The sequence below is a fragment of the Stenella coeruleoalba genome (assembly GCF_951394435.1).
Source record: "Stenella coeruleoalba genome assembly, chromosome: 11".
NCBI lineage: Eukaryota > Metazoa > Chordata > Mammalia > Artiodactyla > Delphinidae > Stenella > Stenella coeruleoalba.
In genome coordinates, this window is record NC_137157.1 from 95662741 (window position 1) to 95685342 (window position 22602).

The 22602-nt window shown below is 58.5% G+C and overlaps 3 protein-coding genes across 7 annotated transcripts; 1 reads left to right on the top strand and 2 right to left on the bottom strand.

Moving 5' to 3' along the window:
* The first annotated feature begins 662 nt into the window (after positions 1 to 662).
* Positions 663 to 2798, top strand: CDCA3 (cell division cycle associated 3). The gene is made up of 6 exons (XM_079936504.1): positions 663 to 689; positions 886 to 1060; positions 1309 to 1435; positions 1914 to 2207; positions 2345 to 2448; positions 2575 to 2798. Exons 2-6 carry the CDS (start codon positions 941 to 943, stop codon positions 2728 to 2730), a joined length of 801 nt encoding a protein of 266 aa, XP_079792630.1. The 5' UTR covers positions 663 to 689; positions 886 to 940; the 3' UTR covers positions 2731 to 2798.
* Positions 2799 to 4641: 1843 nt separating this feature from the next.
* Positions 4642 to 10271, bottom strand: GNB3 (G protein subunit beta 3; the record flags this gene model as incomplete). The annotated part of the gene is made up of 9 exons (XM_079936513.1): positions 4642 to 5229; positions 6018 to 6234; positions 7644 to 7845; positions 7943 to 8009; positions 8098 to 8260; positions 8378 to 8441; positions 8530 to 8636; positions 9903 to 9941; positions 10215 to 10271. 9 exons carry the CDS (start codon positions 10269 to 10271, stop codon positions 5123 to 5125), a joined length of 1023 nt encoding a protein of 340 aa, XP_079792639.1. The 3' UTR covers positions 4642 to 5122.
* A 276-nt stretch (positions 10272 to 10547) lies between these two features.
* P3H3 (prolyl 3-hydroxylase 3) lies at positions 10548 to 22150 on the bottom strand. 5 transcript variants are annotated; one of them, XR_013830440.1, is made up of 16 exons: positions 21402 to 22150; positions 20279 to 20431; positions 19725 to 19926; positions 19450 to 19581; positions 18842 to 18978; positions 18362 to 18451; positions 17293 to 17345; positions 17106 to 17173; positions 16869 to 16993; positions 14190 to 14291; positions 13764 to 13914; positions 13422 to 13539; positions 13270 to 13345; positions 12396 to 12536; positions 11832 to 12254; positions 10548 to 11352 (listed from the first exon to the last, which is right to left on the bottom strand). XR_013830440.1 is itself a non-coding variant. In XM_079936449.1 (15 exons), the coding sequence occupies exons 1-15, from the start codon at positions 21885 to 21887 to the stop codon at positions 12099 to 12101; spliced, it is 2187 nt and encodes a 728-aa protein (XP_079792575.1). In that variant the 5' UTR covers positions 21888 to 22150; the 3' UTR covers positions 10548 to 12098. The 5 variants fall into 5 exon arrangements, 3 of the variants coding, with proteins under 3 accessions (XP_079792575.1, XP_079792574.1, XP_079792576.1); XM_079936449.1 differs by having other exon boundaries at positions 10548 to 12254; positions 18842 to 18975; XM_079936448.1 differs by having other exon boundaries at positions 10548 to 12254.
* Between the last annotated feature and the right edge of the window lie 452 nt (positions 22151 to 22602).

A 22602-nucleotide genomic window follows, 5' to 3' on the forward strand; every position in this document is an offset into this window, starting at 1 on the left:
TAGAGCAGTGAGATGGGTCCCGGAGTTTTGGCTGCTGGGACTCCGGTACCCTACAATCCATTAGTGTGCTGTCTATTGAAGAGCAGAAACTGACGGTGGTTTAAACCAGTCAATCCCAGAAACTTTCCTGGGGACCTGTCCAATGGGAAAATAGAAGGGCAGTTGTAGTATTGATATTTGAAAAGGGGCTGTCCAATGAGGCGGGGTTTGAGAGTTAGTGTCGAGTGATTGCTAACTCCGTCGACCAATAAAGATTACGATCTCTTTGGCCTCAGAAAAATCTTCATAACTCCGTCTCCAGCTGGATACGTACATCATAATTCATGATTCTATTTTTTAATAAAATCATTTGATTTCGAAACTGAAGGTCTCAAAAGCGAAAACTGGCATTCTGCAAAGTCTTACGACAGACAGCTCGCAGCCCTATACTGAACAAAAGTCCCTCTATCGAGGAGGCGGCACCCCTGGCAAGTCAAGCCGTCGTCCATTGGCCCCACAGTCCCCATGATAGACGTCCTCCCAGCCCAATGGCTTCCTGCACTGGAGGCGGGTCTCACATAGCGGACCTATAGGAACCAGGGTCGACTCAGCCAATAGGGTCAAGGCAGGGGCGTGGCGGGAAGTTTGAAACTTAGCTTCGGGAGTTGAGGATCGAGCTGTTTTGCATCCAAAGCTGGAACTGGGGCCCGGTAAGTGATGTGAATAAATTAGTGAATAAGTTAGCGGGCCCCGGAGGCCCAGAAGGAGCTGCCTTGTTGTCTGTATCAGTCATCATCCCCTCTGAGACCTCTGGCCCGGCGGCCAGGCGCTTCCTCAGCGGGTGGTCTGGAGTCAGAGGGCGAACGTGGTCGCGGTAGGGACTGAGACCTGAGTCACTTCTCACAGGCATCCCTTCCTCGCCCGGGCCGGGCCCTGCCCCATCCTATTTCTCCTGGTTGAGATGGGCTCAGCCAAGAGCGTCCCAGTCACTCCAGCGCGGCCTCCGCCTCACAACAAGCTGCTGGCTCGCGTGGCGGACCCCCGTTCACCCAGCGCGGGCATCCTGCGCACTCCCATCCAGGTACTCAGGATCGGGGTGGGGGAGGCAGCGAAACTGTCTGAATTTGGGGGCCTCTGCCTAACCTGATTCTGAGAGCGCTCACTCCCCGCCACCACCCCCCCGCCTTATTTTCCACATTCTCAATCCCGGTGAAGTAGGCTGGGTGTCTGAGGGCCTTGGCAATTCTCGTCTGGAGTGTGGACCTGAGGCTAGAGACCTGGCGGGGAAGAGTGAGGGCCCAGACTTGTTCTAGCCTTTGGTCCTGACAGGTAGAGAGCTCTCCTCAGCCAAACCTGCCAGCAGGGGAGCAGCTGGAGGGCCCTAAGCAGTCCCAGGACTCAGATCCCCGCTCTCCTACCCTTGGCATTGCACGGACACCTATGAAGACCAGCGGAGGTAAGTGTTGGGCCCAGGGAATCCTGGTAACGCTGTCACCTGGCATCCTTGGGTGACAGCATTATCAGAAGGGGCCTCCATCCTCCTGCTTTGAACCCATGTCACTCTTTTTTTTTTTTTTTCCCGGTACGCGGGCCTCTCGCTGTTGTGGCCTCTCCCGCTGCGGAGCACAGGCTCCGGACGCGCAGGCTCAGCGGCCACGGCTCACGGTACCAGCCGCTCCGCGGCATGTGGGATCCTCCCGGACCGGGGCACGAACCCGTGTCCCCTGCATCGGCAGGCGGACTCTCAACCACTGCGCCACCACGGAAGCCCCCATGTCACTCTTTTCTCAACACTTTGCTCCCTCTCACCAACTTCTCTCTTCCCAGTCCCTCACCCACCAGGGCGTGACTCCTAAGGCTCATGTATCTTGTCCTCCTTGCTGAATGCTTTGTAACAGAGGGTCACTATCTCACCTCACTTCTCCCCCCCATAGAGCCCCCAAGCCCACTGGTGAAACAGCTGAGTGACGTATTTGAGACCGAAGACCCCAAATTAAATCTTCCCCCAGAGCCTGTGCTGCCCCTAGAGACACCTTCATCTTCTCCACTGGACTTGCCTCTGGGCACCCAGTTTTCCCTTGAGGATCAGATGTCACCTTGGAGCCAGACTGAACTCCCCTCCAGGCAGGTGTTTTCCAAGGAGGAAATAGGACATGCCTCAGAAACCGCTATGGCCAGCCAGGACTCAGACAAGCCCTCGAGAGACCCCGAGACTCCTTGGTCTTCAGGTACAGAATCTAAGGGCAAGGTATGGGGTAGAGAAATTGGGAGAACACTCTGGGATAATGTCCATGAATGGATGGAGGAGAAATAAACTGTAAACCCCTAATCTTGGCTCCTTGTTTTAACTCCTTACCAACTCTAGGTTCTAAGTGCAGCAGATGGAAAGCAAACAGCAAGGTGCTAGGGAGATCTCCTCTCACCATCCTGCAGGATGACAACTCCCCTGGGACTCTGACACCACGACAGGTAAAGGGGGAGAGGGTGAAAGCTATTACTAGGAAATCCAACGTAAAGATGGGAGCCCTATTCCCCTATCTTCTCTCCCCTGAACAACCTCCCGCCCTCCCTCATCTTGCCCACTGCCTTTTGCAGGGAAAGCGGCCTTCTCCCCTGAGTGAAAATGTTAGGGAACTAAAGGAAGGGGCCGTTCTGGGAACTGGACGACTTCTGAAAACTGGAGGACGAGCATGGGAGCAAGGCCAGGGCCACGACAAGGAAAATCAGCACTTTCCTTTGGTAGAGAACTAGGGCACGCATGGCCCCAGCACTGGGACTCACCAGGGGCCTAGTGATATTCTGTGTCCTCTCACCCCTTCTTTCCCTGGGAGACTGGAAAGGCTCGTTTTCTTCAACTCCCCCTACACTACCAACTCTGGGACTGAGAGCTTCCTTGGCTTTCTTTGTGTTTTATGTGTTTCTGTATATTAAAGCAAGTGATTTTAAATGATTTTTTTTTTATCGGAGTATAGTTGCTTTACAATGTTGTGTTAGTTTCTGCTGTACAGCAAAGTGAATCAGCTATACGTATACATATATCCCCTCTTTTTTGGATTTCCTTCCCATTTAAGTCACCACAGAGCACTGAGTAGAGTTCCCTGTGCTGTACAGTAGGTTCTCAGTTGTCTATTTTATGCATAGTAGTGTATATATGTCCATCCCAATCTCCCAATTCATCCCAGCCCCCGTTTGTGTCCATACATTTGTTCTCTATGTCTGTGTCTCTGTTTCTGCTTTGCAAATAGGTTCATCTGTACCATTTTTCTAGATTCCACATATATGTGTTAATATACGATTTTTGTTTTTCTCTTTCTGACTTACTTCACTCTGTATGACAGTCTCTAGGTCCATCCACATCTCTACAAATGACCCAGTTTCGTTCCTTTTTATGTCTGAGTAATATTCCACTGTGTATATGTACCACATCTTCTTTATCCAATCCTCTGTCGATGGGCATTTAGGTTGCTTCCATGACCTGGCTATTGTAAATAGTGCTGCAGTGAACATTGGGGTGCATGTGTCTGTTTGAATTATGGTTTTCTCAGGGTATATGCCCAGTAGTGGGATGGCTGGGTCATATGGTAGTTCTATTTGTAGTTTTTTAAGGAACCTCCATACTGTTCTCCATAGTGGCTGTATCAATTTACATTCCCACTTAAATGATGTTTTTAAGTGTTATAGCTAAACCTTGCACTGGGTCTTTTGTGTGCAGAAAGGCAGCCTGGGGCGGGGTGGGGGGAGGGGGGCTTGTGTTCCACGGCCTGAGTGTCCCGCACTGACACCTCCAAGCCTCATTTACGCACCTCCCTTAAATCCTGGTGTTCCCCAGGGCACTGTCCTCGGCCCTTTCCTCTTGCTGTCCCTGGGTGTTCACTTCTAGGGCTTCATCTGTTACCCGTCTGTATTCTGGTGGCATCCAGGTCTCTCTGCCTAACCCTGATCTTCATCCGGCTGCCCCAGAGGAGCTTCAGAGCTTGTCTAAAGTTGAATTTGTGATCTTTCCCCCAGAGTTACTCGTCCTGCCCCATCCTCTCTCCGAGTGAACGGCAGCACCATCCGCCCAGTTGCCAAACCCTAACCTCGGCCATTACCTTGAATCCTTCCCTTTGAATAGCCCATAGCCTAGGCGCTGGTCACTTCCTCCTGGAGAGTCTGCATCTTTAATCCCTTCCCCACCCCTTCCCATCCCCCTCTGTCCTATGGCTCTTGCATTTCTTGCCACCTACCTCCTACCTTGTTTCCCTCCATTTCCTCCAGGCTCCCCTTCCTCCATTTCATCAACCGACATTGCCGCCAGGGCCATCTTCCCGAGGAGCATCGCTGATCACGTTACTACTCCACTCAAAACTCTTCAATCGTCCCGCATTGCCTGTAGGGTAAAGTCTAGACTTTTTAGCTTTTTTAGGCCTCTTACAATCTGATTCCTTCTCAGCACAGCCCTCCTGTACAAACACACACATATGCACCAAAGGCAGGCGGTGGGGAACCGTTGTGCACAGCCCCCCTCCCAGCCTCCTCCTCCTGCCCCAGCTCAGGCCCTGCCCATGAGGCTTGGGCTCCTGCCTCAACCTTCCTTTCTGCCCACAGCTCTCTGGTACCCAGCCTTTATCATTGCACATGCAATACGTTATTACTTAAGTGGGACCTGCATCTGTTTGGAACAGAAGTGGGGTGGGAGGCAAACATCACAGACATACCAGGGCACTACTTTATTGCCAGTGCTTTAGGAGAGGCAAGAAGGTAGACAAAGGAGGAAGTACGAAGGAGAAGGGGGCCAGGACCCTAGTAGTGCCAGAGCTGAGGGCCCTGCGCCACTCGGGTCTAGACAAAGGTGGTGGCTCTGGGGGTGGGGGAATCCTAGGGCCTGTGGCCTCAGTGGGAAGCCTGCTAGGCCTGCCAAGGGTGGAGAAGCTGTCAGGACCATGGAGAAGGGGAGGCCATGGGAGGAGATGGGGCAGTTCCCCACTCATGTCCCTGGTGTTGCCTCCCAAAGGCACTCTCCCCATACTCCCCACGCCCTCAAAGGGGAAAGCTGGGCGGGAAGGGCGGCTGCAGGGTAGAAGAGAAAATCTTAAAGAAATCGGGCAGGGGAGAGGGCAGCCGAGTGTCTTCGTGGCCTTTTACCCCCCGTCCTGCAGCCTCCTCAGTTCCAGATTTTGAGGAAGCTGTCCCAGGAACCAGTGGCCACAGCCATCCCATCAGCTGTGACCCCCAGGCAGCTGACCCTGTTGTCGTGGCCAGAGAGGATGCCTGAAGAAAAGGGAGAGGAGTTAGCCTGGCAGGGAGTGTGTGCACACAGGGCCCCTAGGTTAGCCAGGCGACACAGCTGACTAGAAGAGGAAAGAGGATTAGCCCTAAGGGGCGGGCCTTCTATTGAGGCCAATCTCTCTGTGCAGAACCTGGGGTGGGGGAGGGGAGGGGAGGGACCTGGGAGGGCTGGACATGTCAACGTGCCGGGAGAAAAGCAAGGGCACTAGAAAATGGGGAGGGCTTCCAAATGGAGATTTAGGCCCCGAGAGAAGTGACTTGCCCAAGGCCACTCAGAAAGTAAGCAGTGGAATCAAGACTTGGATCCTGACTCTCTGGCCCAGTGTTATCTTCACTGGGCACCTGGCCTCTCCCAAGAGAAGAAGCCACACTATCTGATTCAGCTTCAGACCAGGCCAGTCCTAGAGAAGCACCCAGGTTGGGGTCAGGGCCACCAGGTCACTCTCCATCCCCTGAATTCTGTCACTGCATAGTCCCTGAGATGGCCCTTCCCTTTGGTGGATGCCCCTGAAACCCAGCACTGACTGGACATTCAAGGCCCACAGGTCTGGGGGTGGCCAGGAGGAGCTCTTCCGGTGGGAAGCAGCCATGGCAGGCGCAGTGGAGAAGGGCCCGTTAGAGCAACTTCGCTTTGAGAGAAGGTGGTCCTAGATTGGGAAGCAAGGGGGGCTGGCTTCTAGGGGTAGAGCTCAGTTACCGAATAATTAGGGAGCAGTGGTAAGAGGGTCCCCACAAGGGGAGCGAGGTGGCCGTGGTGGGCAGGTTCTTACCCACTCGCTCGCACTTCATGGAGTCCCAGACATTGCAGTTGAAGTCGTCGTAGCCCGCAAAGAGCAGGCGGCCGCTGAGGGAGAAGGCCACGGATGTGATGCCGCAGACGATGCTCTCGTGGGAGTAGGTGGTCAGCTCCTGGTCTGCCCGCAGGTCAAACAGGCGGCAGGAGGCGTCGTCCGAGCCCGTGCAGATGGCCTCTCCATTGGGGAAGAACTGCGGGTACAGGTGGCCAGGGGTCAGGACTCAGACCTGGGTAGCCCGCTGCCTTTCCTGCCCTCTCCCTGCTCCTGCCCTGGTGACTCCAGGCCCAGCTGTTTCCCTCAGCCTCTCTGGCCCCCGCCCCCGTCCCTTCCACCGCCAGCACGGTCGCTCTTCACCGCTGACGTTTGTCACATGCCAGCTGCAGCCGGGCTCCCTACCCCCTTCCCTGCTCCACAGTATTTCCACGTTGCAGGGGAGAGCATGGGGCTGAGGGAGGGTGGGCAGCGTGCCCAGGGTCACATGGTCAGAAGGGCGGAGGCTGTCCCAGACGCCAACGACTACAGTCGGCTGGATCAGTGTGTAAGCACAGGGCCAAGTACAAATGCATATCCTGAATCTCATCATGAGGAAATGTCACATAACCCGATGGAGGGAAAGTCTACAGAAAACTGGCTTGTACTCTTCAAAAATGTCAATGTCACGAAAGACAGAGAAAGGGCGCAAACGGCTCCAGTTTAAAAGAAACATATGTATATGTATAACTGATTCACTTTGTTATAAAGCAGAAACTAACACACCATTGTAAAGCAATTATACCCCAATAAAGATGTTAAAAAAAAAAAAAAGGAACTGAAAATCCAAGGCAAGGGAATGTGATACATGTTCCTGGACAGAAAAAAAACATGGCTATTTTTCAGATAATTGGTGAGATTTGAATATAGACTATAGTACTGTAAATTTCCTGATTTTAAGAATTAGACTGTGACTACGAAAGAGAACGGCCTTGATTTTAGGAAGTACACACTGAAGTATTTAATGGGTAAAGAGGCATGAGATCTGCAACTTACTTTCAAAGAACCCAGGGAAAAAGCTAATGACAAAGCGTGTCTATACCTACATCTAGGTGTGTGTGTGTCTGTGTCCGTCTGTCCATCTATCCCTCCCTCACTCTACAGAGAGGGAATGATGAAGCAAATGTGGCAGAAAGGTAACAGTGAATATGGGTGAAGGGTAGATGGGAGCTCTTCTTGTTACTCTTGCAACTTTTCTGTGAGGGAAAATTATTTCAAAGTGGAAAGTTGAAAGGCGCAGGGGCTTCCCTGGCGGCGCAGTAGATCAGAATCCGCCTGCCAATGCGGGGGACACGGGTTCGAGCCCTGGTCCGGGAGGATCCCACACGCCGCGGAGCAACTAAGCCCGTGCGCCACAGCTACTGCGCCTGCGCTCTACAGCCCGCGAGCCACAACTAGAGGAAAGCCTGCACGCAGCAATGAAGACCCAACGCAGCCAAAAATTAATAAATTAAAAAAAAAGGAAAGGGTCGGGGGCTGCAGGAGGGGATGAAGGCTGTGTGTGTTGGAGGTGGAGAGTGTTCCTGGGAGTCAGAGAACAGAGGGGGCGGGGGTGAGGGGACTGCTCACGCAGATAGCATTGATGTCCGACTCGTGGCCCGTGAACGTCTGCCGGCAGGTCCCCTCCCGCACGTCCCAGAGCTTGGCGCTGGCATCACAGGCCCCCGAAATGAAGAGTTTGAAGTCAGGGGACACGGCCAGGCTCATGCAGTCCCCCGTGTGTCCCACAAACACAGTCTTCTGCTGCCCGGTCTCGATGTCCCACAGAGCACTGCGGGGTGGGGGGAGGGGAGGGGAGGGGGGTCACAGAGAAAGGCCAGCACAGAGGTGCCTCCCAAGCCCCAGCACCCACAGCGCTCGGTCCTCACCACGTGGTGTCCCCGGAGCTGGTCACAATGTTATTGTCGTCCAGGAAGCGGCAGCAGGAGAGATAACCTGGGGGTAGTTAGGACAGTGCCCTGGCTGCCGGCCGCCCCCCGCAGGGCCGGGGCTTCCTGGGACCCTCAGTCTCTCACTCACTCACCTGTGTGAGCAGAGAGCTCCCGGCTGACCTTGACATTGCCCTCCCGGGATTTGAGGCTGTAGATGGAGCACATGTTGTCCAGCCCCCCACATGCCACGAAGTTCCCCGACGGGGCGTAGGCACAGGTCATGACCCAGGAGGAGCGCAGCGGGATGGCGTGCACCTGCGGGGGGCAGGGCAGCGGGGGCCTGCGCTGAGCTCCCAGGTGGAGAGCAGAGAAGGGGAGCAAGAGGTCCCCAGGAAGGAGGGCGGCAGAGGGGCCGGGAGACAGGGCTGATACCTTGTTGGTGGTGTAGGTGTCCCACACAATCAGCTTCCCGTCTTGCGAGGCACTTACCAGCAGCCTGGGGAGAGAACGCTCGTGCCACCCAACTCTCCTTCCTGTGTCCCCCTAACACCCACCCCCGGCCACCCACGCCTCTTAAGCCTCACTTGGAGTCGGTGGCCCAGTGCATGGCGTAGATCTTGGCCAGGTGTCCCCTTAGCGTCCGCCGCGTCCGCATCTGCACTCGTCCCACGACCTCTAGGCCAGACACCAGCTGCAGGAAAGGGAGCATTAAAAATCAGGGTGAGGACTTCCCTGGCAGTCCAGTGGTTAAGACTCCATGCTCCCAATACAGGGGGTACGGGTTCGATCCGTGGTGGTCGGGGAAATGAGATCCCGCAAAAAAAAAAAAAAAAAAAGGAAATCGGGGGTGAGCAGGGTGCATGCCCACGTGTCAGTGTCACAGCCACTGATCTGTACAAGTTTCTGTTACGTGCCAGGCTCAGGGTCAGGGCCCCAGTCTCAGAGTTATCAGGCCCTGCCCGGCAGTGGCTTAGACTGATGCGGGAGACAGACACAGGCATGTTGCTAAGGGTTTAACCACCACCTCTCCTGCGTGGGCTGGGGGGGGAGGGGGAGGGGGAGGGGGATTTCCATGGTACAAATAATACCACCTTGACCAGTCCAAGCTGCCGATGTGAGACCACCACACACAGACTTGGGAAGAGATGCACACATCTGGCTGAACCCAGCTGCTAGGAGCCTGCCCTCGCCCACCACTGCTGCACGGCCAGCTCTCACTGGGTACCCAGAGCAGCTGCACGGCCCTGAAACTCCTTTGACCTTCTAGACTTAGGCTGGGGCTCCAGGGTCAAAAGACTTGACTTGCCATTTACTTGCTTTGTTATCTCAGGCCAGTTACTTAACCTCTCTGAGCCTGTTTTCCTCTGAGCCTGTAGAATGAGGTTTATAGCACCTACCTTATGGGGTTGTCATGAAAATGAAATGAAATTATGTATTTAAGCAACTTAGCTCAGTGCCTGGCTCATGTTCAGTAAATGTTTACTCTTATTATTAACATTTAATCCAATCTAAGATGCCACCAACTCTACGAAGGAAAAAATCTGCGAATTATAATTGTAACCGTCGATTGTTGGATGCATCTCAATTTCCGAGACGTCAAAATGTGAAAAAATGCATCTTAGAACTGACGACTTCAGTATTAGACAGCTAGTACCTAGAGTCGCGAAGGGCTTCTGATTGACAAAGCCCTACCCCTCTTCATCCTTGCCACCCCGCGAGGCGGGGTAATCACGTTTTATGGATGAGGACAGGACAGAGTCTGCCTCCTTAGTCTCCGACTCGGTGCCTGGCCCAGAGCAGACCGACCTCGCAAAATGTTTGTTGAATGAATGAATTCATGTCATTCCTCACTCCAAGGACATGCTGTACTAGAGCTTGGGCACCAGGCTGTGGCTGGCCAGGGGCTCCCCTCCCCACTCCTCCCCTCCGGCCCTGTCAGGCGGACAGGAGCTCTCACCTCTGCCAGAGTAGTGTCAGCACAGGCCTTCCTGGCATCCTGGGGGGAAGCAGACATCAGGGGACGGTAAGGGCAGGGTGTCGGGGGGGGGGTGCGTGGGCGTCTGATGTGGGTGGGTTTGGGGCTCTAGGGTTTGGGGGCGCCTCTCAAATATGAGATCCAAATTCAGGAGGTCTCTGGCGACTTCCAGCTCAGGGGTCTCTCGGGCGTCACTCAAGGGTGAATCCAGCCCTCTTCCCCCGCAGGCCCCACTCCCGCACGGCCCGGTTCCTTGTTTTCTGGGGTTCCCTGGTGGGAGGGTTCTGGGGTTACTGCAATCTGCTTCTTGAGCTGCTCTGCTTCCTGCCGCAGCTGCTCCATCTCCCCCATGGCGGGCAGCGGGAGGGGTGGCTCGGGCTCCTGCCAGGAACACAGGGTGGGTGTAGGTGGATCCCCATGTCTCTGTCCCTCACACCTCACACCGGACCCCTCACGAAGGCTGGAGCCCAGTCCCCAGACAGGGAACTGACTGGGTGGTCTGCACCACTTTCCCCGCCCGCCCCTCCCAGTGTGGAGTCCTGTGCAGCCGGCCCGGCGCTGGCCCAGCCCTGCCTGCAGCCCCCAGCCCCAGAGGGCACAGCCAGCCCAGCTCCCTCTTACTTGGGCTCTGACTGGACCTCTTTAGGCTTCCAGCTCCGGTTCCCAGGCGTCTCCTCGCTCCCTCAGCTGCGACGCCCGCCCGTCACCTGCCCCGGCTCTGCTGCCAGGGGAGCTGGCCTGGCCTGGCCCCGACTGGGGGCGGGGGGCGGGGGGGCACTGACAGGGAAGGGTAGGGCCAACGACGTCAGGCAAATGAAGTCAGCTGGCCGGGGTGGGGGGAGAGGACAGGGCGGGAGGCGTGTGGCTTCCGAGAGGCTTGGGCCCAGCCCAGGTTGGGGGGTGGGTGGGTGGCAGCAGGAGCGCGGGACTCCACGGAGAAGCAGCCCCCGTGACGAGCCCCGGAGGGAGGAAGGGGTGCGGGTGCTTCCCCGGCCAGTCTCCAGGCAGAGAGCAGAGCATCAGGCCCCATGGGATTAGAGCAAAGCTGTGAGGATTAAGGGCTGGGTTTGGGAGGGGTGCAAAGGAGCAGCACAACCACAGCTCCGGGGGGCCCCCAGGCCCTGGCCCCCACCAGTGGCGATGATCTTGGCAGTCAGGGCCTGGCTAGGAACCAGTCCAGGAGCCAGAGAATGAGGGTGAGAGACGGCCCACTGTCAATACCCAAAACTGTGCGCCTTAGCTCCGGTGGGGCGCGGAGAGGGCTCCGGCGAGCACGGGGAGGGTGCGGGCTGGGGCTGAGATTACAAGGGACTGATCTGGATAATCCTTCTTCTGGACAAGCCCCAGCCAGCTGCCCCCAGGGTCTGATCCTGGGGTAGAGGGGGAAGGTCCGGGGGCTCCAGAGAGGAGGATGGACAGGCCTGGCCCAGCTCTGGGTGGAGAAAAGAATGGCAAGTGGAGGGCAGCCCCGTCCCCTGCTCCCATCCGGGGCTGGGCCCACTGCTGGCCCCCAGGACTCACAGGGTCCTGCTGGGGCTGAGAAGGCAAGAACCAGAGGGATGAGGCTGCCCGGAGCCCCAGGCAAAATGCTCAGAGAGGGAAGACAGGGCTTAGAGTAGGAGGCCCAAGGAGCAGCTGTCAGGGTTAGGGTTCATCTGCACGAGGGGAGCAGGTGGCCGAGATTGCCCTGACAAATCACAGGCTGGAGAGGCCCTGCCTCTGGGAGGCCCACGATACCTGGCCTCCCTGGCTGGTCACAGCCTCTCCACCCTCCAGCGCCAGGGAAGCTGCCGCGACACACTTGACTGGGCCCCGGCTCAGGGATCTTCAGGCTCTTTATTGACGGGCGGGGAGCGGGCAGTGGGGTGACCCTCCCTCTCGTTCTCCTCATTTAAAGCAGTCGGGCCCTACCCCCTGCCGTTTCTCTCCACGGCGGCAGCATCGCGTCTTCTGTCTGTCCTAGGGCTGCAGGTCCGTCAGCTGGGCCCAGGCTAGTCTGTGCAGTGTCCTCTGAGTCCAGGGCTGCACGGCCCTTGTGATCCCCAGGCTGGCGGGCGCGCAGGGATGGAGAGCTCGCTGTTCTGCTCCTGTCACATGGGGACTTCTCGGGGGTCTTGGCATCAAGGCAGACCCCCCACAAGTCAAGAGGCCACATCCCCAAGGAGCTGGCTCAGCCCCTCACAGCTCCTCTCGGACCCGAGGCGGCTTCCCAGCCTTGTCCTGGACCCGCTGAAGCCTGTGGCTGGGGGGTTCTGGGGCGGGGTCTCTGCTGGGCATTCCTTCTCCCTCCTCCTTCTCTGGCTCCTGCAGTAGCTCTTTGGCTTCTGTCCACTCCTGGGAGGCGTGGAGAGGAGGGTCTGGCCTGATCTCCTGCATCCACCCTGCCCCAAGGCCCCTCCCTGGCTCAGCTCAGCCCCTGCGCCTTACCCGTCAGCCTGCCCGCCCCTCACACGGCTACTCCCGCTCGCTCCTCACCTGCTCCCCGTGCTCAGGGGCCCACGTGTGCCACAGCGCCAGGCTGCAGCGCCGCCCTCGCGTCACGGCCCACACGCCGTGGGGATTCTCCACGCCGGAGCTGAAGGCCACGAGGCGTCCGCAGCGAGGACGGACCTGCGCCTGGCGGGCCATGGCGGATGCAGCTCCAGGGAGGGGCCCTCGGAAAACCTGGCCCTGAGTCCCTGGAGTAGGACGGGGGTAGGGGGCCCAGAGAAGGCAGCTCTCTTGCCCACCACTTCCCCTCCATAATTCAGGGGCTGTCTGGGGGCAAGTGGGAAATGGGCCTCCACTTGGGGAGCCCAAGTGCCAGATTGAGGCTAGAGGAGTTGGAGCCAAAGAGAGAAGGGACCTCCATCCGCCCCAGTGCCCTCACTTTTCCTGGCCAACTCTTTGTACCAGGTGTGAAGCCACCTGAAGGCACGAGCGCAGCACCAGACTCCGGGTTCTGGGCATAAGGATCTTGAGGACACTCTTCCACCCCAAAGAGAGCTTGGGTTACCGGTGGTGAGCAGAGAAGGAAGTAATTGGACAAGGCAGAGCAATACACAATGAAGAAGCACTGCTCCGCTCTTCCACCGATCCTAGCCCCCAACTTGTACCTGGAATAGGGGCTTGGGGTCCTGTGCTTCACCCGCCCTCCTTTAGGAGGGCCTGGAGGGGCCCCTTGGAGGTCTCCTGGGAGGGGCTCGGAGAGCCCCTGAACACACAAGTGGTGGGAGGCGCTGGGGAGGCCAGGGAAGGAGAGGGCTAAGGCGGCCCCAGCCACTTCCCTGCATTTGCCTCTGGGAACCTTCTGTTTTGAGTCCTGAGCCCACAGCTGGGCTCCCTGTCCCCCGCCCCAGCCCCCATTTACCGTGACGGTGAGGGCGTTGGGCTCTGTGAAGAACAGGTGCCCACCCTGGAAGTCATCATTGAGGTAGAGGAGTCCGCTGGGGAGGGAGGAAGACAGGAGGTGGTGAGACCCCCGCCCAGGCCCCCCTGCCTGACCCCTGGAGGGCCGCCCACCTGTAGTCTCGGTAGGTGTAGGCTGGGGGCTCCCGCCAGCACTCCCCGGTGTCAGGGTCCAGGACGCAGTTGTCTGCATGCACCGGGTGGCTCAGGTCCATGCGCTGTGCCTGCTCTCCTGGGAAGCGAAGGGGCCTGGTGGGCGCCCCGCTGCCCGCTGCCCGCCCACCGACACCCACCCTGCAGCTCCGGGGTCACAGCCGGGCCCGGCCTGGGCAGGGGAGTCAGTCCTCGTGCAGTGAAGACTGGGACGCACGTGGCTGGGGCTGCGGAAGGTGTGCGGCGCACCGGCCCCGAGGGGCCCCGAGGCTGGGGCGCAGCGGCAGGGTCCCTGGCGGTTACCTTCTATGGCACTGCGACACACCAGGTGGGTGAAGGAGAGGTGCAGGGGCCGGTCCGGGGAGAAGTAGGCCTGTGTCAGGCTCCGCACGCGCTCGCTCACCTCCAGAAGCAGCTGGGCGCCCTGACTGCCCACAACCCCAGCCCGGGCCAGCTGCCAGCAGAGGAGGAAGGGCCAGGAAGGGGGAGGCACTGGAAGGGTGGCCCCTGCCCCCGCCCCACTTCCACTGCCCTCCACCCACGGTTTGGGGGCGCCCATCCGCCCAACTGCTCCATGACGGCAACCCGGGCCCCTCGGTCTGGAAGTCCCTCCTCAACCCTGGGCCGAGGACTCGGCTACTCTCGGTCCCGGAAGAACCCTCCACAGGAGATGCCCGGCCCTCTTCTCCAGTTCTGGCATCAGGCCAGGGCCTGGGGGCCTCCTCTCACCTGGGCGGCCTTGAGCACCGTGAGCCCCTCGAAGCGTTCGTGGGGAGTGTGTGGGGAGCGGCGGCCCTGATAGCCAGACCTGGCTCCAGACTCAGCCGCGTCCTAAGCAGGGAGGGGGTTGGCTGGGGGAGTCACCCTCCCCGGCCCCGGGCTATCGCCCACCTCACTGCCCACAGGGCCACATGGCCTTCCCTCCAACCCTCCCAACTCCCTGGAAGAGGCTAGAAGCTCCCGGAGTTCTCTGAGCTGCTGCCCTTTCCCAGAGAATGACTATCTCCGCATCTGTGTTGTCACTCCTGGTAAAGATCTGGAACCCCACTCACGGAAGGGACTGTGCACAGAACTCTGGAGAGCTTCCTACAGTGGGGAAGGGGCCCTGCGAGGTAAGGACACCTGGGGAAGGGTGCAGAAGGGGCTTGATCACTCATCCCGATGAGCCGAGAATAGGGGAGTTGCTCTGGAAAAGGACGCTGGCAGGAGGTTCGACAGTCGGGACAGGTCCTGGCTGACTCGAGGTAGGGACGTGGCAACAGCAAAGGTGTCTCTCTTCCATCCCTTCTCACCTTACATGCTCTTGGAGAACTTGAGTACCCTTGATGCTAAGTCCCAGTTACCCAACTGCCTACATGACTCTTATCAACTGGGGGTCTCCTAGTATCTGAGTGTCCCTTTCCTGATACCTACTCTCTGCTTTTTCTTTCTTTTTTTCTATTCTGTCTGCTTTTTGAAACTCAAGGTACCACTATCTAATTACCCCGTATTTAAGCCTCATCTCTGAGAGGTTTATATAGAGGCTACCTGGCCACTCAAGCCATCTAACACTCTATTCTTTTATTCATTCATTCATTCAGTAGGCACTGAGCACCTACTACGTGCCAGGCACTGTTCTAGGCACTGCAGACTCAGCTGTGAACATGAAAAGTTCCAGCAGGGTTTATATTTTGAGATAATAAACAAACAAACCAGATCAATTCAGATGGTGATAAGTGTTACATGGAAAATTAAAGCAGGGATACAACCCCGAGAGTGACCCGGCAGGGATCAGGGGACAGCTAGGTGATGAGGTGACACCTACATTGAAACCAAATGATATGAAGGAATAGCTGAGAGAAAAAATGTTCCAGGCAGCAGAAATAGCAAATGCAAAGGTCCTGGGGCCAGAATGAGTTTCGTGTAATCAAGGAACAGAAAGGTCTGATACTTGGGAGTTATCCTTGACTCCATTCTTTCTTCATCTTCCACATAGAATTAGTCCTCAAATTCTTTCTCTTTGATTTTCTAAATATTTCTCATCTGTCCCCATCTTCATTCCCTTGAAATGAGAACCTAACCTAGGGCGGCGGCCCTCTTGCAATCATCCCAGAGGCTCCCGCTCACTTCCCTCTCCCGCTGCATTCTCCACACTGCCACTAGAGGGAGCTCCCTACAGGATGAGGGCTCCAGACCCTGCCCTTGGAGGTTCTGCAGGAAGACAAGAGTCCACCCCTCCTTAAATCCTCCAGTAAGCCGTCCACAAATAAAGTCCAAACTCCTTGGTAGGGTACAGAGGCCCTTCCCCATCTCTCCTGGGCCTCCACCCCTACACCGCATCTGGATAACATACGGCCTGACGTTAATAGCGATAGATCATGCTATTTCCACATTCTTCCAAGAGCTTTACCACGTACTAACTCATTTAATCCTCACAGCCACCACAGCAACCCTACAACATAACCGCTGCATTTAGCCCCGTTTCATAGAGAGGAAACTAGGCTCACAGATGTTAAAATACATTGCCCAAGGTCACACAGGTAATCCCTGCTGGGACTGGCCCATGTTCTTAACTCCTGTGCTCCACTGCAGTTCCCAGAACCCCCCTTGTTCTTCTCCCTTGCAGCCTGACTTTCCTTCCCTCTCTGTTTGGTTAACTCATCCTTAAGACTGAGCTCAAATGCCAGCCCCTCCGGCAAGCCTTCCGTGACTTTGCATCTCGGCGCGGGATCCTAGCTCCCTGACCAGGGATCGAACCCATGCCCCCTGCAGTGGAAGTTTGGAGTCTTAACCACTGGACGGCCAGGGAAGTCCGTGGAGGAGTACCCTGTACAGACTTCTTTCATCAAACTCACCACCCACTCTGATTATGTCTCCATGCCTGATTCCTTCTCTATACACTGAGCTCCCCAATGCACGGTCTGTGTTCATCTACCTCTCCCTGGAACCTAGGCATTTCCAGTATACAGCAGGGTCTCAAAGAGCGTGTGTCGAAGAACCGCTAGCCCAGAGTGAGACTGAAGCTTCATAAAATGGCAGAGTCGACCTGGTGAATACAGACCATCTCACCCAATCCAGGAGGGGAGGCGATGATGGAGAAACAGCCTGCATGTCTGCCGAGCCAGTAACTGAGCTCTCGGCCAACCAAGGAACCTTCACCTGCGCACTCACCCTTTCTGATGCATTTATGCTTTGTATTTTGTTCTTCCTATCAGTTTCTCACAAAATCCTTCTGTAAAATGACCAGCCCATGTCAGCTAAGTTAAGAGGAAAAGCAACTTGTCCCCAGCGGGGAGGCAGTGGCAAGCACAGTCCCCGCTGGAGAGTCAGGGAGAGCAGGACAGGGGGCAGGCCAAGAGCAAGGGGGCAGACAGCTGTGCCAGAGGGTCCCCAAGTAGCGGCAGTGCCCCCCCCCACAGGTCTTCTCACCTTGGCCAGCTGCAGGAGCACCCCGCACTCGGCTGGGGTGAGCAGCCCGTCTAGCACCGCTCGCTCCGACCCATTCAGCTGCCTCGCGTCCTGGGTCAGGGTTACGCCCTCCAGGAGGAGGACATCTGCCGGGGAGGGACAGGAGCGGGGCTGAGGGTCCCCTGAGAGCAGGCCCAGCGGTAGCTGGCAGCCCCCAGCCCCTCCAGGCTCCTGCCTCCTGCTGTCCCAGGAACTCACCCTTCCAGTGAGTCAAGGGCTTCGGCTGTGGAGGCTCACGGTCCCACGGCGTCTTCTCCCGATCCTCTCTCAGGGGTGAGAGACACGCTCAGCGGACGCACAGGCCAGCCCAGACCCATCTTCCCCAGGACCCATCCCTCCCCTTCCAGCTCAGGCCACGCCCCTCCCACCACAAGGCACCTCCTACCTGAGTTTTTCTCTAAGGGCCTCAGGGATGAAAGCTGCTGGGGTCCAGGGATCCTGGGACAGTCAGGAAAAGCGTCATCACCCATCCAGTCCACCCCTGAATCCCTGACGGTAGACCCTGAGCTACCACATTAAGGTCCTCCTGCTTCCAGAGGGGAAGGTGGAGGTGGAGAAAGCCCTGGACTCACTGTCGGGAGCCCTGGGCACTGGGCCAAACTCTGCAATAAGGATGATAATAATAACAACAACAACAACTTACGTAGCACCATTTGCCAGGCGCTATTCTAAGAGCTTTATATGTGGATGTGGAATTTATCATTTAAAGTTCACAACAGTCTGATCAAACAGGTCGCAGTAATGTGCCCATTTTGCAGTTGAGAGGACTCTGAGACACAGAGACATAAAGCAACATGCCCAAGACCACACAGCTGATAAGGGACAGAGTTGGGATTTAACCAACGGTTTCCAAACAGGGAGATTTGCCCGTTAGGGGACGTTGCAATGTCTGCAGTTTTGATGGTCATGACTCAGGGAGTGCTAGCGACACCTACTGGGCAGAGGCCGGCCTACAGGGAAGGTGGCCTATACAGTCCCCTTCTCCCAGTTAGGAAGTATCTGGTCCAAAATGGCAATAGTGGCAAAAAGGTTGAGGAAGCCTGCCTTATGCTGTAGCACTAGCGAGAATAACCTCTGCCCTTTAGTCCCCTCCACAACTACAACAAAGAGTAAGGAAAGCAGCCGCAACAGAGCTTTCTGTACTTCGGAGCAAGCGACGTGGCTTCAACAGGGCTATGAGATAAGTGTGATGTTCCCATTTTACAGGTAAGGAAATCGAGGCCGAGGCAAGTGAAGGTCCAGAGCTTGCTCGTGGCAGAGAGACCATTTAGGCCTGCATAACCCCAAAGCCGCCCGCCTCTGTCCCTGCGACGCTGGGACACAGAGTCCTCTCCAACCCTCGAAGGGTTATGGAGAAATGGGAAACGCTGTTGGGAACGGATGCGGCACATCCACATAGGGCATTACTGCTGTCCCCCTCCTGGGGGCGGGTGGGGAGCAGTGGGGTCACTCACGGGATCCTTGAAGCTGGCCCCCAGGTGCTCCATGGCATAGTAGAGCTGTCTCTTCTCCCCCAGGGATCGAAGGACGAAGCGCTGTATGTCCTGGAGAAGGGGGACAGCGGGGGGGGGGGGGGGGACGACAGGGAAGTTAAGTCTGGAGGAGAGCAGGGGAGCCCGCAGGCTCCCTAACCTTGGCTGTGCCCCTCGGCTCAGCCCTCCTTCAGCTTCAGGGTGTCGGGGCTCAGACTGGGGGTAGTGTGTGTGTGTGTGTTGTGCCCAGGTGGGGGCAGGCAGGGGCGAGGTTAATGGAAGAGGGCTGGGCTGGTGCTTGGACTCAGAGGTAGAGCCTGCAGTGGGCAGCAGGGAGTGGAGACCGAGCAGATGCTGGCCTTGGGGTCGCCTTTGGCCAGAATGGGGGCGGGATCCAGGTGGCTTCTCCAGTATATCTGTTTGATTTCGGGCTGCCTCACAGGGTGAGTGCGGGGGGGCTACCTCTCTTGGCCTGAGGCCAGGTCTCGGCTCTCCTAGCTGGGCCTGGTACTGGTCCAGAGCCTTCCTGGCAGCCTCATCCTCCGGGTAGAAGAGGAGAACGCTCAGCACATTTTCCACAGCCTGGGACAGATTCCCTACTGGAGACAGAGAACAGCGTGGGGCGGGACCCAGAGACCGGGCACCGCTGTGACCCCTGGGCAGAGGCAAGAAGCCAGGGGGACAGAGGCAGAGCCGGAGAAGGTGGCCTCCCAGGGCCCCATCCCACCCAGCAGACAGGCTCCTCCACTGCTTCTTTCCAAAGCTTACTGGAACATACCTGAGCTGTGTGGGCAGAGTTCAGAGGAGAGGAAGAGAGGAGAGAATAAAGGAAGGTGAGAAACAGCAAGGACAGAAGGAGCCCTGTGACCCCTCCGAGCTTTCCACCATGGCACCAAAGGAGAGCAAGCGTCCTCCTGAGGTGGTGGTCCCCACGGAGCCCTGACCAACTACAGATGCAGAGACAGACAGAGGGAGGGAGGGACGGGGCTCAGGATACCATCAGAGACAAACCCTCACTCTCCCCGTTTCCGACCTCAGCCACCCCCAGGGCTCACCCTTGCCCCACTGACCCTGAGCATGGGCCTCGTGCAGCCGCCTCAGCTGGCTGGGAAGGAAGTCTGGGACAGGGAAGCTGCGACCAGGACGTGTGGCCGTGTCCCCCACACAGCGCTGCCGGCACCGCAGGACCCCTATCCAGTGCCCTGCGGGGGACACACGTGCGCCGCTCAGCTTGCGTCGCACCTCCCTGGGCACCGTGAGGCCCCGCGCAGTGCGTCAGCTCCTCACCTGCGATGGCCTCGTACAGGCCTCCAGGGCTCCCGGTCCCCTCTGCCCAGCTCCTCACCTGCGATGGCCTCGTACAGGCCTCCTGAGCTCCCGGTCCCCTCCGCCTCCTCTTCCGCCTTCTGCTGCTCCTCAGGCCCCTCGCAGCCGGCCCGGCAGCTCTCCACCTGGGCCAGGCTCTCCTGCAGGGCCTCCTCCAGCCAGGGCAGTGCCAATGCTGCTTCCTGGTGCCCCAGCAGCTCCAGGCCGGTGTCATAGGCTGCCTGCAGGGGAGGGGAGTGTTCAGTCACCTGAAATCCTGGGGTTAAGGGTTGCCAGACTAGATCGGGAGGGGGAAAGAAGGGGAGGGGTGTGGGTCTCATTTGGGGCCTGGACTCCAGGTCCCAGTTCACCTTGGGGAATACAGGGTGGGCCTCGGAATCCAAATGTTAGAACGTGGGACTTTGTGAATCTCGGGAAGAAAACTAAGTCCCAGAGAGGGACTTCCCATCAGGGTCACAGAGGACGGTACCCAGACTTCCTGATGCCCAGCGGACAATGCACAGTCCGGCGAGGCCTGTGTATCCAGCCAGTCAAAGACTGGGGGCGGGATAGGGGTCGTGCTGAGGGTCTCACCCAGTATGGGGGCGTCTCCAGGTCCCGGAAGCTCTGGGGCCGAACCCCGGACATCCGTCTGTACTTAGCCATGTCCTCTCGCATCTGAAGGTGCGTCGGGTTGGCCACAAAGAAGGTGTGCGCTGCGGCTGCTGCCAGGTCCAACTTCTTCAGCTGAGAAGCGGGGAAGATGAGGGAGTCAGCCCTGGGGTAGGGGTGTCAGACTCTGCCTCCTCCCCAGCCTCCGCACCCCAGACACACCTGACACTGCCCCAGAGCCTTCTGGAAGACCGGTAGGTGAGAACTGCCCACCACCCAACCTCCAGACCCCCAGTATGTTGGGGCTCTCAGGAGTCTGGTAGCTACGGAAGCGGAAGCGGGGTCTGAAGACTGGAGTGGGTGGGGTATGGGCAGAGGGACCTCGCTGGAGAGACGAAGTGGAAGTGATGGAGTGGGTGGGGTATGGGCAGAGGGACCTCGCTGGACAGACGAAGTGGAAGTGATGGCTAAGTGCGGTGCGGAAGTAGAGGTGACCCGAGCGACCAGCAAAAGCCGCTGGGCTCTAGGACCCTGAGCTGAGGTGTGTGTGACCAGCGCCCCCCTTCCCCGGCCACGTAGGCATTATTAGGCAACAAGGACCGCACCAGTATCGCGCAGCGTCCATTGCCCCTGCCCCGGGACACCGGGCCCCTCAGCCCTGGCCCGCTCCCTCCTCTTTCTTTCCCGAAGCTCTCTCCTGCCCCAAGCGAAGGCTCACACTCACCCCCTTTCCCGCCCCCATGCTCTCTCTCCAGCGGCGGATCTCAACCCTAATCCTCCCCCTTCATTCCTGGGAAGAGGCGGCTGTCACTCCACGTAGGTCTCAGTAAGACTTTCTAAAACTCCAGGCCCCTGCCCTCCATCTCCGACCTACTTCCACCCCGCCGCATGACACCCATTCCAACTTCGCTCCCACTCTCCCAAGGCTGTCCCTCGGCGGCCTCGATGGGTGTTTGTCGCGGTTTGATAGGACGGACTCCAAAGACGAGGTCCTATCCACACAGCCCCACCCGGGTCCGGGCGCTGGCCCGCCGCCCCTCCCGGGAGCTGGAGGAGGACAGCGGCGGGGCCAGGGAGGACCCCCGGGGCCCGGGCCACTGCGCACCTGGTAGTAGGCCCTCTGCAGGTAGTTGTAGGGCTCCCGGCGGCGGAAGGCGTCCTGGAGCGCGCTCCCCACTCGGAGCCGCGCCGCGCCCCCCGGACCCAGCCTCCGCGCCCCGCACTGGGTCAGGCACTCGGCGCGCCGGAGCGCGGCGCGGAGGAGCAGCGGCTCCCAGGCACCCCGCGCCGCTCCCGGCCCGGAGTCGGGCCCCGGGGAGGCGGGGAGCGCGGCCCCTGGCTCGGCCGCGCAGCGCGCCCCGCAGTCCAGCCGCGCGCGGCCCAGCGCCGCCCGGCTCCGCAGCGCCTCCCGCAGCAGAGCCACCGCCGGCGCCCAGGCCCCCGCCGCGTAGGCGCGCAGCCCGTCGGCGTAGAGCAAGTCGGGGGCCTGGGGGGGCGCCCCCGCGGACAGCGGGGCCAGGCCGGGGGGCTCGGGGGACCCCGGGGGAGGCAGCAGCAGCAAGAGCGGCAGCCACTGGAGGAGCCGGAACATCGTGCGAGAGCCGCCGGCCGGCTGCAGGAGGGAACTGCGGGAGCCGCGAGGAAGAGGGAGGAAACGGGGAAGGAAGAGGGAGGGGAAAGGAAGGCGAGATAGAGAGGAGGGAGGAGAGGAAGAGAGGAGGAATGAGCGGTGCCGACGGGAGCTGATGGGGCCGAGCCCCAGCCCTGGGAGAGGCCGGGGTGAGAGCCAGCCGGGAGTCAGAGGACGCCTGGCAGAAGGTGGAGAACGCGGGCTTTAGTACCAGCAGGGTGGTGTGGACCAAGAAACAGACCGCGGGGAGAGCAGGGCAGACGGCCGGCGGTGGAGCAGGCCTGGTGCTCTGAAGACAGCCTGAGGAGCCTCGTAGGACCCCGGACTCCAGACGCCGAGGCCCAGCGGGTGGGAAGAGCTACTGCGGCTGCGTTCTCCTCCACTCTTGGGGTCCAGGAAAAGGAGCGTGGATGCCTCCCACAAACCCGCACACACGCGCTTTTGGACAAAGAACTTTCAAATGCAGCAGGGAGGGGGGTAAACCCCAGGTCTGTGACACCAGGTCTGCTCAAATCCTTTCCTGCCCAGAAAGTCCGCACATACAGATTTGGGAAAAGGAGGAGTGCTGAGGCATGGGAGATAGAGACATCCTCTAAAACCACCTCCACAGATCTCAACGAAGATCCTTCAGACCCCAAACCAGCTAACTCAAGTGTCTCCCTATGTCCTCCCCCCT

Coding starts and splice junctions, on each gene's coding strand:
- CDCA3 (XM_079936504.1), top strand. CDS start 941: ATGGGCTCAGCCAAGAGCGTCCCAGTCACTCCAGCGCGGCCTCCGCCT. Junction 1,061..1,308: donor TCCTGCGCACTCCCATCCAG/GTACTCAGGATC, acceptor TGGTCCTGACAG/GTAGAGAGCTCTCCTCAGCC. Junction 2,208..2,344: donor CGAGACTCCTTGGTCTTCAG/GTACAGAATCTA, acceptor TACCAACTCTAG/GTTCTAAGTGCAGCAGATGG.
- P3H3 (XM_079936448.1), bottom strand. CDS start 21,887: ATGTTCCGGCTCCTCCAGTGGCTGCCGCTCTTGCTGCTGCTGCCTCCC. Junction 13,346..13,421: donor TACACCTACCGAGACTACAG/GTGGGCGGCCCT, acceptor CTCCCTCCCCAG/CGGACTCCTCTACCTCAATG. Junction 12,255..12,395: donor CCCCTGAGCACGGGGAGCAG/GTGAGGAGCGAG, acceptor CACGCCTCCCAG/GAGTGGACAGAAGCCAAAGA.